General features: G+C 35.5%; 1 protein-coding gene, 1 long non-coding RNA gene and 1 other non-coding gene across 5 annotated transcripts; 2 read left to right on the top strand and 1 right to left on the bottom strand.

Moving 5' to 3' along the window:
• The first annotated feature begins 667 nt into the window (after positions 1-667).
• On the top strand, positions 668-1,483 carry LOC106426985. Of its 2 annotated transcripts, none has more exons than XR_002657651.2 (3): positions 668-802; positions 880-1,001; positions 1,178-1,483. It is a non-coding gene; the product is annotated as an uncharacterized LOC106426985 (long non-coding RNA). The 2 variants fall into 2 exon arrangements; XR_007322445.1 differs by having other exon boundaries at positions 679-802; positions 894-1,001.
• Positions 1,484-3,934: 2,451 nt separating this feature from the next.
• On the bottom strand, positions 3,935-14,587 carry LOC125585509. 2 transcript variants are annotated; one of them, XR_007322444.1, is made up of 2 exons: positions 4,525-14,587; positions 3,935-4,386 (listed from the first exon to the last, which is right to left on the bottom strand). XR_007322444.1 is itself a non-coding variant. In XM_048754715.1 (2 exons), exon 2 carries the CDS (start codon positions 12,358-12,360, stop codon positions 6,640-6,642), a length of 5,721 nt encoding a protein of 1,906 aa, XP_048610672.1. In that variant the 5' UTR covers positions 12,361-13,687; positions 13,826-14,587; the 3' UTR covers positions 3,935-6,639. The 2 variants fall into 2 exon arrangements, 1 of the variants encoding a protein (XP_048610672.1); XM_048754715.1 differs by having other exon boundaries at positions 3,935-13,687; positions 13,826-14,587.
• Positions 11,612-11,718, top strand: LOC125586664. The gene has a single exon (XR_007323200.1). It is a non-coding gene; the product is annotated as a small nucleolar RNA R71 (small nucleolar RNA).
• Positions 14,588-19,792: the final 5,205 nt, after the last annotated feature.

The raw sequence follows: 19,792 nt of genomic DNA on the forward strand, positions 1-19,792 counted from the left end.
TTTTATACTGTTCTTACTGGACTGACATCGGTTTGGACCATGTTCTTACTATATATTTTTATCATAGTAAAAATTTAATATTTGATTTTATAAATATTTATCGTGTGTTTATTGTAAAATAACACAAAGAGTTTTATAAATACATGATAATTTCTAATAATATAAGTTTTAAAAATTTGTACTCGATTTATTTATATTTAAAGTTTTTAAAAGACATGTGTAAATTATTTATATATTTAATTGTTAGCTGGAAAAAGGAAATTTAATAGTTACTTTATATGTTTAAACAAGTTAATTTTTAGAAAATAATAATTATGTTTTTGTTTTGGGCTCAAATATGTTTATACATGTTAAGTTTTAGAAATTATCAGACGTTAGAGCCCATATGAAAAAAGATTAATCAGCGTATTGGGCTCAAATAATGTTTTCGTAAACTTGACCCACCCAAGTCGAGTACTTGATCGTTTTTTTTGTTGGCCAATTTAGTACTTGGTCGTAAAGACCGTTTACGTGTTGAAAAAAAAGAACAGAAAACCAAGCGCTCGTAGCTTGGTGGTAAAGGATTTAACATCCCTTCCGTTGGGGCGCTAGACCCCTTTCGGGAGGATAGTTGGGAATGTGGCTGCCCAGATACCAGAGTTATCAAAAAAAAAAAAAGAACAGAAAGGAAAGAAAGATAAAAAAAAGACAGATTCTTAACTGAGGAAAGATGATATGAAGACAAATCGTTCCCCATGGTGAAAATCAAAGATAGTCGACTATTGCCTGACTAAATAACAACTCAGAAACTCGAAATCAAAAGGTATTACTATCGTTTCCTCATCTGTTAATTGTTTTTGTTAGATCTGAAATACAGAGTCGTAATGAGATTTTTGACAGATCGTAACATGCAGATGAATCTGTTCTTAGATCAGAAATATTATGAAAGGGAACAGACGATTACCATGCTATCATCATACGTCGGGGATTCTGCATAAATCTGAAGAAACCTGGTTTATACTGTATAATCTTCTCCTATGATTCTTTGTAACTCTGTGATTATTTGTTATTGTTTAGAAAATTAATTTTTGACAGTACCATCGAAGATACCATGTTTGATTGAGGAAGACTCGTTTTATGTTTGGAATGTTATCTTAATTAAAATAAAGAATCCTGCTGATTTTTCTGTTTATTTCAGATGGAAACCACGAGCAAGAACAATGGTGGATTCATTGTCTGCTCCGGCTGCAAGAGAGGAAAGGTTATATAATACTACAACCGTGAAAGATAAGTTCCTTTAAACAATTGTAAAAAAACTATTTATTTAAATAGAAAGTTCTTAGACTTTTAGTCTGATATATTCTGTTGTAGTAAGTAGACAGTAACAAACGCTTACATTCTCATCAGCCAAGATGAATTTTATGGTTTACCTTGATAGTTGTATGTTTTGTTTTCAAGAGTGTAGAACCTTCACATGAATAAACCATGTATTTTTTGAGGGCCTCAAGTCTTTAATGGCAGTAACTTTTTCGTAGAAGCTTTCGTCGTTTGGATTTGCATGTTTGAAGCCATAGTTTGTTTGATGGTGTGGGTTTGAATAGGAATAGGGTGTTGCCTATTTATAAATATCTATATGCTAAAGGGAGAGGTGCTTAGGTTATAGGAGAAACTTGGGGGATACTCTAAATCGTATCTAACCAGATTGTGTGAACTTTATTTTCGATATCATTTATGATTACTATTAGGCAAATTCGGTTACCAATTTCAAACATAAGATATTTTCTTTGTGTTCGTCACGTTAATTTTACTTCAATCGTATAATCTTGTTAGTGATTGAGCACCGTGTTTTTTTTTAACGCTGATTTATTATGGCATTACAATTATGAGAAAGATTACATAGATGATTTGACAACCAACATTACTATATGTCTTATGAGGATCTACGCCTAACTGAATCACCTGAGCCGTCCTATGAAGATCCACGCCTGACTGGATTTACTTGCACCATGTTGAAGATCCCTTGTAAGCCTTTCTTCCGTAGTCTGCAGCAATAAATCGTTTTCTCCGGGACTTGAAACCTGGATTTCCTGTATTCTGCAATAAATTGTATAGTCTGGGATTCGAACCCCAAACCTGGCTGTAGAAGTCTTTAAACCTTAACCCAGACCTGGATTTCCTGTATTCTCCGTGATTTTAGTTTAGTTATATTAGGGACCGTGATTTTAGTTAAATCGTAAATTCTTGTTTCTATATATTATGTTTTAAATTTATTGTAAGCAAATACGTAAAAAAAAAAAGGAATGAGTTAGAGAATATACTTGGAATTGATTTAGTTACACCTTTGGTTGAAAATCGATATTCATATTTTTTGGGATTATTAAAGTGATAATACAATGTAAATAATTTATTTTTATCAACCTCATAAATTAAAATTTTAAATAAGGCATGGGCAGCATTTGGAATGAACTCCAATATAATTTGTACATCGGTAAAATTTTCTTACATACATTATAGACGAATGGTTCATGGGCTTAATAAGTTGGGTTTACACTTCACACGAAATTGGCTAAAATTGTTGGGCTGAAATGGTGCTGATATTTTGATTGGTCAAGCTTACTCTTGTTTCTGATTGGTCGAGTTATAAATGGTCGTAATTCATTTTTTAAAGGAAAAACTAAGGGCAGAATCGTAGTAGAAATTTTGCTTTAATAGTATAGACTAGAGAATGACCCGCACGCCCGTGCGGTTGTTAATTTTTACTTTTTGTATAAATTTTTGTATAAATTGATATTTTGTTTTTCCTGATTATATTATATATAGTATATGTGTCATAATATAATTAATTGTATAAGTATTTGAATATTTTTAGGTTTTTATACATCAGAATCGAACCCGAATCAAATAGGGTAATATGGTTACTTTTGGTTATGTGGTTATTGTTATCCTTTTTTTTTTTTATCAAACCAACTTGTATTAAATTTAGAAGAGTTTAAGCTTCATGAAGGGAGAGTACAACAAAGCTACAAAGAGCCCAATGGAATACGAAACAGATAAACCTAAGATAGAATGAAAATACAAATCACAACAAGTAAACATTAGAAATCGCATCACAACGGTTTCATGAGTTTCTTGAACGATTGCATCTCGGGTAACTCTGAGTGTCACAACCACTGCACTAAAGGCAGGGAAGAGCGTTAGCCGGAAGGAGAATTGATAAAGGATAAGTTTAATCCTTAAGTGTTGTAGTACTTAAGATGTCAATCCAATCTCTAGTGATTCTAAGCACTAAGAATGCAAGCCATTTATCTCAATCTAAGTGCAATCAAATGATGTTTGTTTGTAACAAGTAATAGTGCGAAATAACTTGAGTTTTAATTCAAATATAACAAAGAAGAACCAATGGGTATATAGACAATTGATTTCAAGGTGATAGTTCTAAATCAAGGCGTCTAACTTCAAATAATCTTAACTTTCTATAGGTCTAGATTTCATTCAATTTAGATTAATCCACTCCCGTGGTAGAAACCCTTATGCAATTATGAACTAAACATCAACTTCCGTTCGTTTTGTTCACTCAAACATACATTAAGTTCTAGTCTACTAACCATCTAGCAATCCTAACAACAATTCCTTGGTTATTCAAGCTAGAGCTTTACTAGGTCCATTCAAGCATTATGCAAACACTTTCGATGCCCTACAAACACTTAGAATCTAGATTAAAATGGCCAAAATTAATCTAGCATTAAGAATACTTAGTAAGCATAGAAATCTAAGCATTTAACCATTAGAACACCTTAACTCTTCCCTAATCACCCATTAATCTACCTAACCCATTGATCCTAAGGGTGATTACTCACTAATCATCTTGTTTACACTTAATCCCATGATGGATAGAAGCATACCCAAGATGATATGATATATGAAAACAAGAAAAACAGAAATTAGATGAAGAGAATGGCTAAAGGAAAACAAGACTTTATAACATAAACTTCAAGAACACTCCAAGAACAAATGTTTTTTCTCAAACTCTCAAAATACAAAATATGAAACTATAAAACTTTCACTCTCTACTCTTTGTTGTATTGTACTTTGTGTATTGTGTCTTCCTCCTTCCCCTTGCAGTCTCTTTTATAGCCTAAGTAAAGGAGGATGACAACACATCCATCATGTGAAAGCATAAAGCATAAAACACACTCATAAAAGTTATTCTCCACTTTCTTCCATTATAGAACACCTTTTGCCCCTTCATATGGCCAAAGTAGTCTTGCCTCTTCAGAAAAGGTAGAGAAAGTTAGGCCAAAAGAGCCACCAAACTCATGATAGACAACCCATCCCCCATGTTGCAAGCTTTAAAGAGATAAAACTCACTCATTAAAGTTTTCTCCACTTTCTCCATGTTGCACACACCTTTAGAATACCAAAAATAAGAAGAATAATGAATAGTAATGAGTTTTATAGGTTTTAAGTGAATAAAAATGAGTCTAAAGGCTTAAAATTCGAAGGCTATTGTTGATGTTGCTAGGGTGGCCGCTAGGAATGTCATACTGATATGTGTGTAGTATTTTGATCATAAATCCCTCAATACAGCTCCAAACGACTTGAAACCACCTCCATTGTAAAGCTAACTCAATTTACCATGTCTTCCCAAAAGACAAGTTTCAAAAGATATCTTTAAGACCTTCATCCATGCTTGTCTTTCACACGTTCGGTTCAAGACTCCTCGAAAGCTCCTTTTGTGCTCTAATCACCTCCAAAACTCCAAACAATTCATCCAACACCTACAAGATGCAAATGTACATGCAATAGACTCTAAATGCAAATAAATGTAAGGTTAATGCATGAATATATATGAAATAACAAAGCTAAAACTATGCAAAATCACAACACATCAACTCCCCCACACTAGTCCTTTACTTGTCCTCAAGTAAACTTTCAAGAACATGGGAAGTGATGTTTCAATACACACATGGAAATTCATGACCTTAAGAAACTCTTCAATGCCATCGTTGTGATATCCTTACAAAATCATACCAAATAGCAAGAGCAAAATGTTTTTATTAGCTCTAACTTCTCTAGGCCTATCAATTCCTTTGATCTTTTAACTCATTATCATGAATCCTCAAATCAACCAACTCTCACATTCAATAAGAAATATCATAAGTGAATTCTCGCAAATTGCCAATTGGTCCAAATCATTTGGTTTGGTGAGAAAAAATGGCTTAATGTGAAGAATGAGAAGGGTCCAAATACTTTTTGCTATGGTGACTTACACTCAAGAATAGGAGCTTGATCATTATGCAAAATTTATCTAAGAAAAGAAGCAATTAATGCATACATAAATCGGTTCTCATCATTCTACCCTTTTCCTAGACAATTTTTAAGTTCTACCCTTTCTTTTCTTCATCTCAAATCCCAAATATACACCCATTTTCATCTCTTACCCAATGAACACTCTTTTCTTCTCTTTTCTTTTCTTTGTCTTAACAACTATGTATCTTAGCTCAAAATTTTCTTTTCCCCATTCTTTTTTTTTCTTTTTGGGGTTTTTATTGACACAATCTGAGCTATCTTCTTAATTTTTTTTTATTTTTTTTTTAATTGTTTTAGACACACTTTTTGATTCATTTCCTTTACATAATCTTTCCCAATTCAATCCCCAAGATCAAAATAATTAAAGCACATCATTCCAACCACCATCCTAGATGCTAGCCCAAAAGAGGTCCTAATGCTAGCAAGAGATGAGAACAAATCAATGTCGCTCCTAATACTTTCAAGATTTTGCACATGACAAGCTTTCACAAAAAGACCTCACTCAACAATTAATGATGGTTTGAAAGAAGGGAAGGGTTTAGGGTATGGACTACCACTTGAGTTGTCAAAAAGATTGGTAAAACGGTTTATACAAGCTCAAGTGTGTGTAAAGCCATGATTTAGTACTCAAGAGACCATAAGCAAGAAGCATTAAGTTCATTTAAGTCAACTAAGATCGGAGTTGGTTTCAAAGAGTAAGATTCAATGAGTCTTAAGAGGAGTTTTCAAGGCTCGAAGTCTACAAGAAATTCAGAAGAAGCTCAAGCTACTTATTATGATTCAAAAGGGTATCAACAATGAGTTCATTGCATGAGTCCTTTGTAAGGATTTTACCTATGCATTCTATATGATCTAGACTCAAACCTAAAGATGCAAATGATATAACTAAATGTTTTTTTTTTTTGTAATTTTTGGAATTTTGCAAATTTTTATGGATTTTCTATGCAAATGGATATGCAATGCTTATGACAAGTAAACAAAACAGAAAACATGTGAGATAAGTAGACTCTCCCCCCCACACTTACTTCACACAGTCTCTTGTGTGAGAGCAAGGTGAAAGAAGAGGTCTAGAAGAAACAAACATGAAAACTATATATTTCCAATGGTTGTAGAGACACTTAGCTTGGAGTTGCTAGATGGAGTTGAATAATTTTAACACTTGTAGGTTTGCTGGATGGCCATCTTTCTTCTTTGATTAAGTGGAGAATCACCTGAAAATTTTAAACACACTTATCAAACACACAAAAGAAAAACCACACAAGTTAAACAGTAATATATATAGGGATAGATGTGGGACTTCCTCCCAAGTGAGCTTGTTTTAAGTCTCTAGCTTGACTACCCCTTTTTGGTTTAGGCTGGTTTGGGATCGGTAAGTGGAACCGAGGTTCCTTCCTTCTCAGGTGTGGCCGCCATGTACAGCTTGACTCTTTGGCCATTCACTGTAAAGTCCCCACCGGTCTTGTTCCAAAGCACAATTGCTCCATATGGCCTCACTTCTTTGATCTTGAAAGGGCCGGACCATCTTGACTTAAGTTTTCCAGGGAACAACTTCAATCGAGAGTTGAAGAGCAACACTTGATCTCCAATGTTGAACTCCCTCTTCAGGATCTTCTTGTCATGGAATGCCTTGGTCTTTTCTTTGTAAATCCTTGAGTTCTCAAAAGCATCAAGTCGAATCTCATCAAGCTCATGGAGTTGGAAAAGTCTTTTCTCTTTGGCACTCTTGATGTCAAAGTTCAGCATCTTAACAGCCCATAATGCCTTGTACTCAAGCTCCACTGGCAGATGGCAAGCTTTCCCATAGACAAGATTGAAGGGAGTGGTTCCCAAGGGTGTCTTGAAAGCAGTCCTATAGGCCCAAAGTGCATCATCAAGCTTTGTAGACCAATCCTTCCTTGTTGTCCCCACAGTCTTCTCCAAAATGGACTTTATCTCCCTGTTGGAAATCTCAACTTGGCCACTTGTTTGGGGATGATAAGCAGTTGCCACCTTGTGCTTGACACCATTCTTCTTAAGAAGGTTCTCAAAAAGTTTGTTGATGAAGTGGGTGCCTCCATCACTGATCACAACTCTTGGGACTCCAAACCTTGGGAAGATAATGCTCTTGAACATCTTGAGGACAACCTTAGCATCATTGGTTGGGCTGGCTATAGCTTCCACCCATTTGGAGACATAATCCACAGCAACAAGAATGTATTCATTACCATAGGAAGATGGGAATGGTCCCATGAAGTCAATGCCCCACACATCAAACACTTCCACTTCCAAGATAGGATTTTGAGGCATCTCATTTCTCTTGGTGATGTTCCCTCTCCTTTGGCATGGGTCACACCTTGACACAAACTCTTGTGTGTCTTTGAACATATGGGGCCACCAAAATCCTGCTTGTAGCACCTTGGAGACAGTCTTGAAGGTGGCAAAGTGACCTCCATAGGCTGATCCATGGCAGTGTGTGAGGATTCCTTCCACCTCCTCTTGAGCTACTACTCTTCTATAGATTTGATCTTTGCAAAGAGTGTAGAGGTAAGGCTCGTCCCAGTAGTATCTCTTCACATCCTTGAAGAACTTCTTCCTTGCATAGCCTGTCAGATTCAATGGTTCCCTTCCACATGCCAAGTAGTTCACTAGATCAGCATACCATGGGCCTGTTTCATCAATTGCCTTCATTTCTTCAATCTTCCTTCCAGTCTCACAAGCTGTGACCATTGCTTCTATAGCCATAATCTGCTCTTCAGGGAGTCCCTCATCAATAGGAATCCCACACTCCACTCTTAATCTTGAAAGGTGATCAGCTACACCATTCTCCACTCCTGGCTTGTCCTTGATTTCGAGATCAAACTCTTGTAGTATTAATATCCATCTGAGCAGCCTTGGCTTGGCATCCTTCTTGGCTAGTAGATGTCGTAGTGCAGCATGATCAGTGTATACAATGACCTTAGACCCTACCAGGTAGCTCCTGAACTTCTCGAAGGCATAGACAATTGCCAACAGCTCCTTCTCAGTTGTGGCATACTTCATTTGGGCATCATCAAGTGTTCTACTAGCATAGTAGATCACATGTGTCTTCTTGTCCTTCTTTTGCCCCAAGACTGCCCCCACAGCATAGTCACTGGCGTCGCACATGATTTCGAAGGGTAGACTCCAATCTGGTGGTTGAACTATTGGGGCACTGGTGAGCTCCTCCTTCAGCTTCTTAAAGGCTTCTAGGCATTCTTCATCAAAGTTGAAGATGATCTCCTTGCACAGCAGCTTGGTCAATGGTCTAGCTATTTTGGAGAAGTCTTTGATGAACCTTCTGTAGAAACCAGCATGGCCAAGGAAGCTTCTTATATCCTTCACTGTTCTTGGTGGAGCTAGACCAACCATGACATCTATCTTGGCTTTGTCCACTTCAATTCCTTTCTCAGAAACTTTGTGTCCAAGAACAATCCCTTCCTTGACCATGAAGTGACACTTCTCCCAATTGAGCACCAGGTTAGTGTCCTCACATCTCTGTAATACCCTGCAAAGATTTGACAAACAAGTAGCAAACGAAGAACCGTATACAGAAAAATCATCCATAAACACCTCCATTACATCCTCAATAAGATCAGAGAAAATCGACATCATTGCTCTTTGGAATGTTGCTGGTGCATTGCACAGTCCAAATGGCATCCTTCGATATGCAAAGGTACCATAAGGACAAGTGAATGTCGTTTTCTCTTGGTCATTTGGGTGTATAGGGATTTGGAAAAATCCAGAGTATCCATCAAGGAAACAATAATAGGGATGGTTAGCTAGCCTCTCTAACATCTGATCAATGAATGGTAAAGGGAAATGATCCTTTCTAGAGGCTGCATTCAGTTTTCGATAGTCAATGCACATCCTATGTCCAGTTATTGTTCTTGTTGGTATTAACTCATCATTTTCGTTCTTAACAACTGTTATGCCACCCTTTTTAGGAACTACATGCACAGGTGAAACCCAATTGCTATCAGAGATAGGATAGATCACACCAGCATCTAACAATTTGATTATCTCTTTTTTAACAACATCTTTCAAATTAGGATTTAATCTTCTTTGGTGTTCAATTGAAGTTTTAGATTCATCCTCTAGATGTATCCTATGCATGCACAAAGATGGTGAGATTCCTTTAATGTCATCAAGTGAGTATCCTAGTGCTTTTCTATACTTTTTAAGTTCATTTAAAAGCATAGACAATTCATTCTCAGTCAGCTCACTACTCACAATGACAGGATATGTCTCATTAGGTCCAAGGAAAGCATACCTTACACCATCGGGAAGAGGTTTAAGCTCCACTTTTGGTGCCTTGAGCTCACTCCAATCAGCTTCATGGAGGTTCTCTTGAATGTCTGCTGAGGCAGCATGTTGAGTCACTTGTGGCAACTCCATGAACTCATCTTCTCCATCCTCCTCAAGGTGAACATCTAGCCTTCTTACTAGCTCATCACTCTCCTTGTTTTCAATCATTTGGGTCTCTCTTTCAATGGTCAGGGCATGTTGAAGAGAGTCCTCAATCGCTAACTCCTCAAGGAAATCATCAGCCAAGACATCCATCTCATCAATGTAGAATATTTCTCTTTGAGTTGTGGGCTTCTTCATCATCTCCTTGATATCAAAATGGAGAGTGTGATCTTTTTCAAGGTGGAGATCAATTGTGCCATCTCTCACATTCACCATTGCTCCAGCAGTTGCCAAGAAAGGTCTTCCAAAGATCAAAGGATCTCTAGGCTCTTCATCCATCTCAAGCACTACAAAGTCAGTAGGCACTTCACAATTTCCTATCTTGACAGGAAGATCTTCTAGGATGCCAATGGGGAGCTTGACAGATCGATCAGCTAGCACCAAAGAGATCTTGCACTTTTTATATTGTGTAAACCCAAGCTTCTTGGCAATGGATAGTGGCATGAGGCTGACACTTGCTCCCAAATCACATAGACATCTCTCAAATGTCAAAGGTCCAATGGCGCATGGCAGGGTGAAACTACCAGGGTCTTCTAGCTTCCTTGGGACAGTCAGTCTCTGAATAATGGCGCTGCACTCATGAGTAAGAATCACCATCCCTTCCATCTCTTTCTTCTTTTGTTCTACAGCATCTTTCAAGAACTTGCTGTATTGTGGAACCAGCATAAATGCATCAATTATGGGCATGGTGAGATGAACTTCACTCATTTGCTTGTCAAACAAGGCTTTGTACTTCTCTAGGAGTTGCTTCTTGAATCTTCCAGGAAAGGGAAGCTTTGGCTCATAGGGAGGAGGAGTGAACAATTTCTCCTTTGTTGATGTAGCAGCCTCATTTTTGTTCTCAACTTTCTCCTCTCCAATCTTTCTCTTGCCCTTAGCTTCAACTATCTTCTCCAAGATTTCCTCATTAGTCTTCTCATCCACAATCACCACATCATCATCTACATTGATGACCACCTCCCCACCTTGTTTCTCATTATCCTTAATGAGAACTTTAGGAGGCAACTCTCTTCCACTCCTTAGGGTGATTGCCTTTATTGTCTCCTTTGGGTTTTGTTCAGGCTTTCCAGGTAGGGAACCTTGTTGGCGACTTGAGCTGGCTGTCATAGAGACAAACTGGTTCTCCAAGGCTTTGAACTTGTTGTTTAGATCATGGTAATTCCCATCAATCTTGTTGTGGAGATTTTTCAGCTCATACCCTAATTGTTTCTCACTTCTTGCTTGTCCCTCCAATAATTGTTTCAGCATAGCTTCAGTACTACTCTCTTGTGGAGGTTGTGTTGATGATCCAGCTTGGTCTTGTGCAGGTTGACTTGGTTTTGGTGAGAATCCAGGAGGGAAGTTCTGTTTGGGTTGGTAACCACCTTGGTTGTTGTTGTAGAATGGCTTAGGCTGATTGTTGTAGAATGGTCTTGGCTGGTAGTTGTTGAATGGCTTCTGTTGGTTGTTGTAGAAGGGTTTCTGTTGGTAGTTGTTCTGGTATTGATAGTCAGGCTCCTTCTTGTACCATGTACCCTGAGCATTGACATAGTACATATCTTCTTGGCATTCTACTCTATCAACTTCAGCAACCATATGTAACTCCTCTTTCTTGGTCTTTTCTGATAGTAGCATGTCAATCTTGTCTTGAAGTGCTTTCAGCTCTCTCTTTGTGGTCATATCTTCTCCTCCACCACCTCTGTCTCTTCTATCATATTCATCATTGTAGACAGAGTCACTCTGTGTCATGTTCTCCAAGAGTTCTAAAGCATCTTCCACAGTCCTCCCCAAGAAGTTTCCATTGCTTGCAGTGTCAAGCTGGCTTTTGAATTTAGGCAAGACTCCTCTGTAGAAAGTGCTTAGCAAGCTCTCATTGTTGAAGCCATGGTGAGGACATTGAGACAGGTAGCTTCTGAATCTCTCCCATGCGTCTAAAAATCCTTCAAGTCCTCTTTGTTGAAAACCAGAGATCTGATTTCTAAGGTTGGCAGTCCTTGTAGCTGAGAAGAACTTGTTGAGGAAGGCCTTCTTGCATTCATCCCAAGTGGTGATAGTATCACTTGAGATGTTTTTCTCCCAAGTGTGAGCCTTGTCTCCCAAAGAGAAGGGAAACAATCTGAGCTTGAAAGCATCCTCTGAAACTCCATTTGTTTTTGACAAGCCACAGTACTTATCAAATCTGTCAAGGTGATCTAGTGGGTCTTCCAAGGCAAGTCCATGGTACTTGTTGTTTTCAATCATGTTGATGAGGCTTGACTTGATCTCGAAATTGTTGTTGGCAACTGGCGGTGCCCTAATGCCCAACCTATTCCCATTTATGTTAGGTTGATCATAAGTGCCAATGGATCTTCCCAGGCGTTGTTGATTTTGAGGCCTAAGGTTTGCAGCTCCTTGGCCATGTTCCTCTTGAGCAGCTCCAGGAGGAACTCCTTGGACATTTTGTCTATGATCATCAACTTCATAGACACCTTCCGGTTGATTCGGGTTTCTCTCCATCTCAAGCCCCAATCTATGTAAGTGGGCTTGCTTTTCTCTTTCTCTTCTCTGTCTTCCCAACTCTCTTTCTAAGGCTTTGATGTTGTCCACTCTTGGTGCAAGATTTGTTGATCCTTTGCTTCTCAAGTTCATGCACCTGTCATCCAAATAGAGATGAAGATAGATAATTAGTAACTTAAAAATGAAAAATAAGACTTAGTCTCAAGTAATGACCAAATCCTAATGTCAAAATCAATCTAGAGAATGGCAACGGCGCCAAAACTTGATAAAGGATAAGTTTAATCCTTAAGTGTTGTAGTACTTAAGATGTCAATCCAATCTCTAGTGATTCTAAGCACTAAGAATGCAAGCCATTTATCTCAATCTAAGTGCAATCAAATGATGTTTGTTTGTAACAAGTAATAGTGCGAAATAACTTGAGTTTTAATTCAAATATAACAAAGAAGAACCAATGGGTATATAGACAATTGATTTCAAGGTGATAGTTCTAAATCAAGGCGTCTAACTTCAAATAATCTTAACTTTCTATAGGTCTAGATTTCATTCAATTTAGATTAATCCACTCCCGTGGTAGAAACCCTTATGCAATTATGAACTAAACATCAACTTCCGTTCGTTTTGTTCACTCAAACATACATTAAGTTCTAGTCTACTAACCATCTAGCAATCCTAACAACAATTCCTTGGTTATTCAAGCTAGAGCTTTACTAGGTCCATTCAAGCATTATGCAAACACTTTCGATGCCCTACAAACACTTAGAATCTAGATTAAAATGGCCAAAATTAATCTAGCATTAAGAATACTTAGTAAGCATAGAAATCTAAGCATTTAACCATTAGAACACCTTAACTCTTCCCTAATCACCCATTAATCTACCTAACCCATTGATCCTAAGGGTGATTACTCACTAATCATCTTGTTTACACTTAATCCCATGATGGATAGAAGCATACCCAAGATGATATGATATATGAAAACAAGAAAAACAGAAATTAGATGAAGAGAATGGCTAAAGGAAAACAAGACTTTATAACATAAACTTCAAGAACACTCCAAGAACAAATGTTTTTTCTCAAACTCTCAAAATACAAAATATGAAACTATAAAACTTTCACTCTCTACTCTTTGTTGTATTGTACTTTGTGTATTGTGTCTTCCTCCTTCCCCTTGCAGTCTCTTTTATAGCCTAAGTAAAGGAGGATGACAACACATCCATCATGTGAAAGCATAAAGCATAAAACACACTCATAAAAGTTATTCTCCACTTTCTTCCATTATAGAACACCTTTTGCCCCTTCATATGGCCAAAGTAGTCTTGCCTCTTCAGAAAAGGTAGAGAAAGTTAGGCCAAAAGAGCCACCAAACTCATGATAGACAACCCATCCCCCATGTTGCAAGCTTTAAAGAGATAAAACTCACTCATTAAAGTTTTCTCCACTTTCTCCATGTTGCACACACCTTTAGAATACCAAAAATAAGAAGAATAATGAATAGTAATGAGTTTTATAGGTTTTAAGTGAATAAAAATGAGTCTAAAGGCTTAAAATTCGAAGGCTATTGTTGATGTTGCTAGGGTGGCCGCTAGGAATGTCATACTGATATGTGTGTAGTATTTTGATCATAAATCCCTCAATACAGCTCCAAACGACTTGAAACCACCTCCATTGTAAAGCTAACTCAATTTACCATGTCTTCCCAAAAGACAAGTTTCAAAAGATATCTTTAAGACCTTCATCCATGCTTGTCTTTCACACGTTCGGTTCAAGACTCCTCGAAAGCTCCTTTTGTGCTCTAATCACCTCCAAAACTCGAAACAATTCATCCAACACCTACAAGATGCAAATGTACATGCAATAGACTCTAAATGCAAATAAATGTAAGGTTAATGCATGAATATATATGAAATAACAAAACTAAAACTATGCAAAATCACAACACATCAAGAATCCTTGCAATACCAGCCACACATGTTCATCCAATTCACTCCATACATGAGAAAATATTGGGAAAAGAGACTGCTCCAAACAGGAGCCAAGCGGACAATCAATACCTGCCATAACCATATTCACCAAGCAACGAATCACAATGATTGTCTCTTTCAACTGCCACCAAGAAGAGAAACACACAGACGCTGCACCACAAACCAGGTTGAATACAATAATAGGACTGCATACTGCAGTAGAGAGTTGCATCAACGCAACATAAAAACCACTAAGAGGAACAAAGATATAACCAAAGGACACTGAGTCCATCAGTACACTACCAAATAAAGCCAGAAACCGCAAATCCAGAGTAACCCACATATCTAGCATTGCATCCTTTTCAAAAGAATAGGAGTAAATAGAGAGTAAGGAGCTAAGGTGGACCTGGACGTTTATAAGCAGATGAATAAAATGAAAGTTGGAATAAGAGCCGGGAGAAGACCCATTCCCGAGCTGACAAAGATACAACCTGTATACCACAGGAGAAGAACGCCAGTTGACAAAGATAGTGTCACCAGTGAACACAAGAACAGCACCATCATCACTGAGCTTACTTGAAACCCTTGAAAAATTAAACATCAGATCTAGGACTTCAGTAGCTTGTGGAGAAGAGCTGGAGGAAGTGAAAAGAACGAGGCTGACGGAGACGTCTGGTGGGTCTGGAGGTTCTAGTGGCTTGACGGGAGGAGTTTCAATCGGAAGATGCTTGTTCCGCACCGGATCTGAAGGAGGCCTGGGATGTAAAAGAGAAGGAAGGGCTGTCACCATCATCTTCAAGGAGGAGGAGCAGTGTTGCATCAAGCCAAGGAAAGACGGCAGCGGCGGATCTAGTGGGGGGCGGACACACGACGGAGGAATAGTCACCATCATGGCCATGAAGAGGAGCAGGGCTGTTTCAGAGAGAGGAGGAAAGAGCGGTGTGGTTGGAGCAAGGAATATCCATCGAAACGGCGCCTTGGGATGCGGGCTCGAGAGAGTTTCTCTCTAGGGCGAACTCCGGTTTTTATGTGGTTATTGTTTTCCATGTTTCCAAATAATTCTCATTTATTGATATCATTGTTTCCAAACAATTTTCTATCTTTGTTTCCAAACAATTTTCATTTAGTCTACTATCCTTATTTCCAAACAAATTTAAAATGTACTTCTGTTTTAATAATATAGATTAGATCTCGATCCACGCAACCGCGCGGGTCTTTGTTTTCATTTATTTTCATATAAATATTTTGTTTTCAATTCTAAAATGGTATATATTATAATATATATGTGTCTATCAATTTTTAAAACATAATAATTTTACGGTATATTTTTTCATTGAATAGATTGTTTCAAACTTTTACATGTATTTATATCTTCTTATATATATATATTTTTGGATTATTATTTCATTATTAAAATCGTAACTATATATATAAAGATTAGTAAAATATTGTTTTACTGTCATATTCAAAGATATTGTAACATTTCACAAATTTAGAAAGTTTTTAAGAAATTAAATTTTTCGCTTCATAGATTTATATTAGCGAGTAAATAATTAAACATTTAGTTTTTGTTTAATTTTTAAAATAAACTATATAGTTTAAAATTTGTTTTCATTAGTTAAAGGTAGTAAAGATTAATCACTGTTAGATAAAATGATTTTTGTTATTTAAAAAAAAAATCTTCATAATTTTAGAAGTTAACATCGACAAATATTTAAATATTTAACATATGGAGGTATAGTATTACAACATTAAATATATATATATATATATATATATATATATATATATATTTAATTTATACTATCTATAAATCCAATGGATCATCTATTGTTTAAATTTAATTATTGATAGCCAAATAAAAATTTATGGTATGCCTAAAATTTAAATGATAAGATTAGAGATTAAATGTAACATGTCTTTCTTGGAATAGTTCTATTAAGTCCATTTTTTTAAAAAATCATACATGAATCAAGGTTGTGACTTCTGTTTTAATATATAATAAGATTTATTGATATCCTTGTTTCCAAACAATTTCCTATCCTTGTTTCCAAACAATTTTCATTTAGTCTACTATCATTTTTTCCAAACAAATCTGAAATGTAATTTTGTTTTAATAATATAAAATAGACTTTGTCTCGTGCGGGATTTCATTTTGATATTATAAATGTATATACTTTATACACTTGCCAATCGAAATATTGGTTTAATATGTATTTTTAAACATCATGATTTTATAACAGAAATTTTTCAGTGATTTTATATATTGTCTTGTACAGTTTATGATTCAAGCGGTTTATATAAATATTTGTACTAAAACCATTTTCTGGGTTTGATGTATATAACCATTTTATAGATATTTATATAAATAAAAATAAACAAACATATCTAACCATTTTCTGAGTTTGATATATTTCTGTCGATTAGTAAAAGTTTAACTTATTCATCTTCTCGATTCATCTCTTTCTACTCCATAGCTTCTTGTCAAAGATCACTCCACCGCTAAAAAGAAAACCAACAGTCATGATAGATTCTCCTCTAGGAGGTGTTATGTTTCCACAATGCAAAATTACTTGAATGGGCCATCCGATTTATATGGCTTGAGATTCTTGTGAAGAGTAAAACTTGTTTTGCTAGACATGATTTGTTTTTTTTTTTTCTTTATGAAAAACAATAGAGTTTCACGTAATAGAAGGTATATATATATATATGGTTTGCACGATTGGGAAAATATGAAAGGAATCAGTACAAAATATTCTCAACTGCTTGATTGGCACTTCTTAAAAAAGAATTATTAATTACCATTTCTGATTTTTTTAATAGTACTCATATTTGGTTTGTTAAGATTAGATATTTAGATTTGAGTAAATAGTCTACAAAATCGATTATTGATTGGTTTAATCCATAGAATATTTGTTTTATTGTATCCTATTAAAAGATTATCTTCAGAAAATAGAGGAATATCGAAATAAATATTTTTAAAGGAAATATAATTTCTTTAAATATTGCCATTTTTTTCATTTATGTAATAGTATATAGGATACAAATACTCTGGTTGTTCATTTATAGATTGTATGTGAAAGATCAAAGGGTATGAATGGTGATAAGGGAACGGCGAAGAATAATGCATTTCCTAACGTTTCTAAAAAATATCACCATTCACGAGTAAAATTTTTTTCTTCTCATTCCCTACCATTCATTTTTTTGTAGATAAATAAAGAACAAAAGTATTCCTTGTTAAATTTCAGAAAGAACAACCATTTGTTTTCATTCTTGCAATTTTATTCCTTTACGTTTCTTTTTTATTCGTTTCTCTTGTTTCCAGAATGGTCACCAGTCGAAAAATCTTTTTGGTTAATGTGATAGCAAAAATAGGATGTTGTTAAGCTAAGTTAGAGGTAAAGTGGTTGATTTTGGCCACATTTTATGGAGCTGATTAAGATTTCATTTATCTTCAATCAAATACATTACTAACATTCCACATAGAGTATATATGTCCCACAATTTTCTTTTAGAAAAATATAGTTAATGTCGGGTATATTGTTAGACAATATGATTTTGGTTGACTTAGTTAAAATTGTGTCTATATTACTATATTTTGTATTTTCCAGAACGATTGTTTTGTTTGGTTTGTCTATAACATTTGGCTTGGTTTGGTTAATAATTAAACATATATAGTATTACTATACACAAAACCAAATACACTTTCAACAATTTAATGTATACACAAAACCAAAAACGTAAGGACATAATTTTATGCACTTAGTTTATTAATAGATGTCCACATTTTTATGCAGATAAATGAAATTATAGGCATGATAAAAAAAATGAAATTCTAACCGCGATTAGACCGAGTAAACAAATGTAAATTGGGTCTGTTTTTCGATTGGTTGATTTAAGAGTAAACCAATGATTATTGGATACATACGTTGAAAGGGCTTTTTAACTTGTGATAAATTACGAATAGACAATAATGATCAATCGAAGAATTAATGTTGTTCCCAGTGGCAAAAAAAGTGTAATATTAGTTGTGAATCAAGGGTTATTTCCCATTTGTACTTCAATTTTAATAGGATAGATAGATTAATAAGTATCAGTAAAAAATATGATGTCCGCAACACGGACATAACACATTATATATAGGAAAATTGGAATGCATATACATAGCAACACCAAAAATTAAGTTTATAACTATAATAACTCTTTGGCTATGATATTCTTTGAATAATATGTATAAAGACAAAAAATGTCATTCATCCCACTGTTTTATTCTCACTCTCACTTACATCGTTGATCTCATTCTTCTAAACCTATTTCTTCTTTTCCAAAATGTATATTGATCTTTGTTCTCTTTCTTTTATCCGATGATCATTGACAAATTTTATGAAATTCTTGAAAAGTGATACTTTAAATGACCCGCAATCATCTGATTCAACAATGTGTCTGATCACTTTTTTTCATATCTTTTTTTGGATTTACAATTTTACTACTTTTCAATATATGTGGATTGAGAAACAGAGAATGCGTAGAACTATTTGAGAAGATGAACAGTACACGTTGCGTTGTACTATTTCATTTGATAAACATAAAATAGTACAACACAACATTTATTGTTATATCATCTCCACGTCTTGTCCTCCTCTTCCTCCTCCTCATCTTTCTCGTCCTCCTCCTCCTCTTCCATCACCATTAGTTACTACAAAAGATTCCACATGTAGCATCACCACGTTCAGTTGCTTCATCACCACCACCATCTTCTCCTTCTCCACTATCTCCACCTGTAGTCTCCTTACCTCTTCCCAACATATCTTCTTCTCCTCTTCCACCTTTCGTGGTAATTCTTCTCCTCCATCATTCATGGCAACACGCTTCAATTCCTCTGCAAATTGTATTTTTTCATAAGTTTTATGATTTTTAACATTTACCTTTCACACTTAAATTTAGCAGTTTTTGATTTATTCTATTTGAAAAATAGAATAGAACTGTAGTTTTACGATCTCTCTTTATGAATTTAAGAAAAATGCTCGAAAACATTCATATATATAAGACAACTTTCTCTCTCTCTCTCTCTCTCTCTCTCTCTCTCTCTCTCTCTCTCTCTCTTTGTTTCATCCCTTTTTCTGTTCATCTTCTTTTTCATCTCTCTTTTCTTTGTCTTTCTATTATTCTTCCTCCTCGTGATCTACTATTGGTGTAAATAGATCGTTCATTCAGATCTATTTAATAGATATAGTATAGTTTAATATAACATTCCCAAGCTATCGCACTAACTTTAACCTCTCAATTAATTAAGAATTATGGGCATACACAGAAATGAAAAGCTTATGTGTTTGTGTCGAGTATTCCATACTATATCATAATCATATATATTATAGTCACGTAATGGATGAAACTCAACCCCGTAACAAAATTAATCATTTATATGACTATAATATATGGTATGTAGTACAGTATAACAACTTTAGCTTTGGAGTATCAATATCACACGCTTAAATGAGAGTTTTGTCACGTTTGTACGCAAATTGTCTCGTGTGCTGCTTTTGACTGTAGCATAGGTATATTCTTAATTTTTTTCTCGATATAGAGCAAAATTAGCTTATATA

This window comes from Brassica napus, chromosome C4, assembly GCF_020379485.1.
Source record: "Brassica napus cultivar Da-Ae chromosome C4, Da-Ae, whole genome shotgun sequence".
NCBI classification, from domain to species: domain Eukaryota; kingdom Viridiplantae; phylum Streptophyta; class Magnoliopsida; order Brassicales; family Brassicaceae; genus Brassica; species Brassica napus.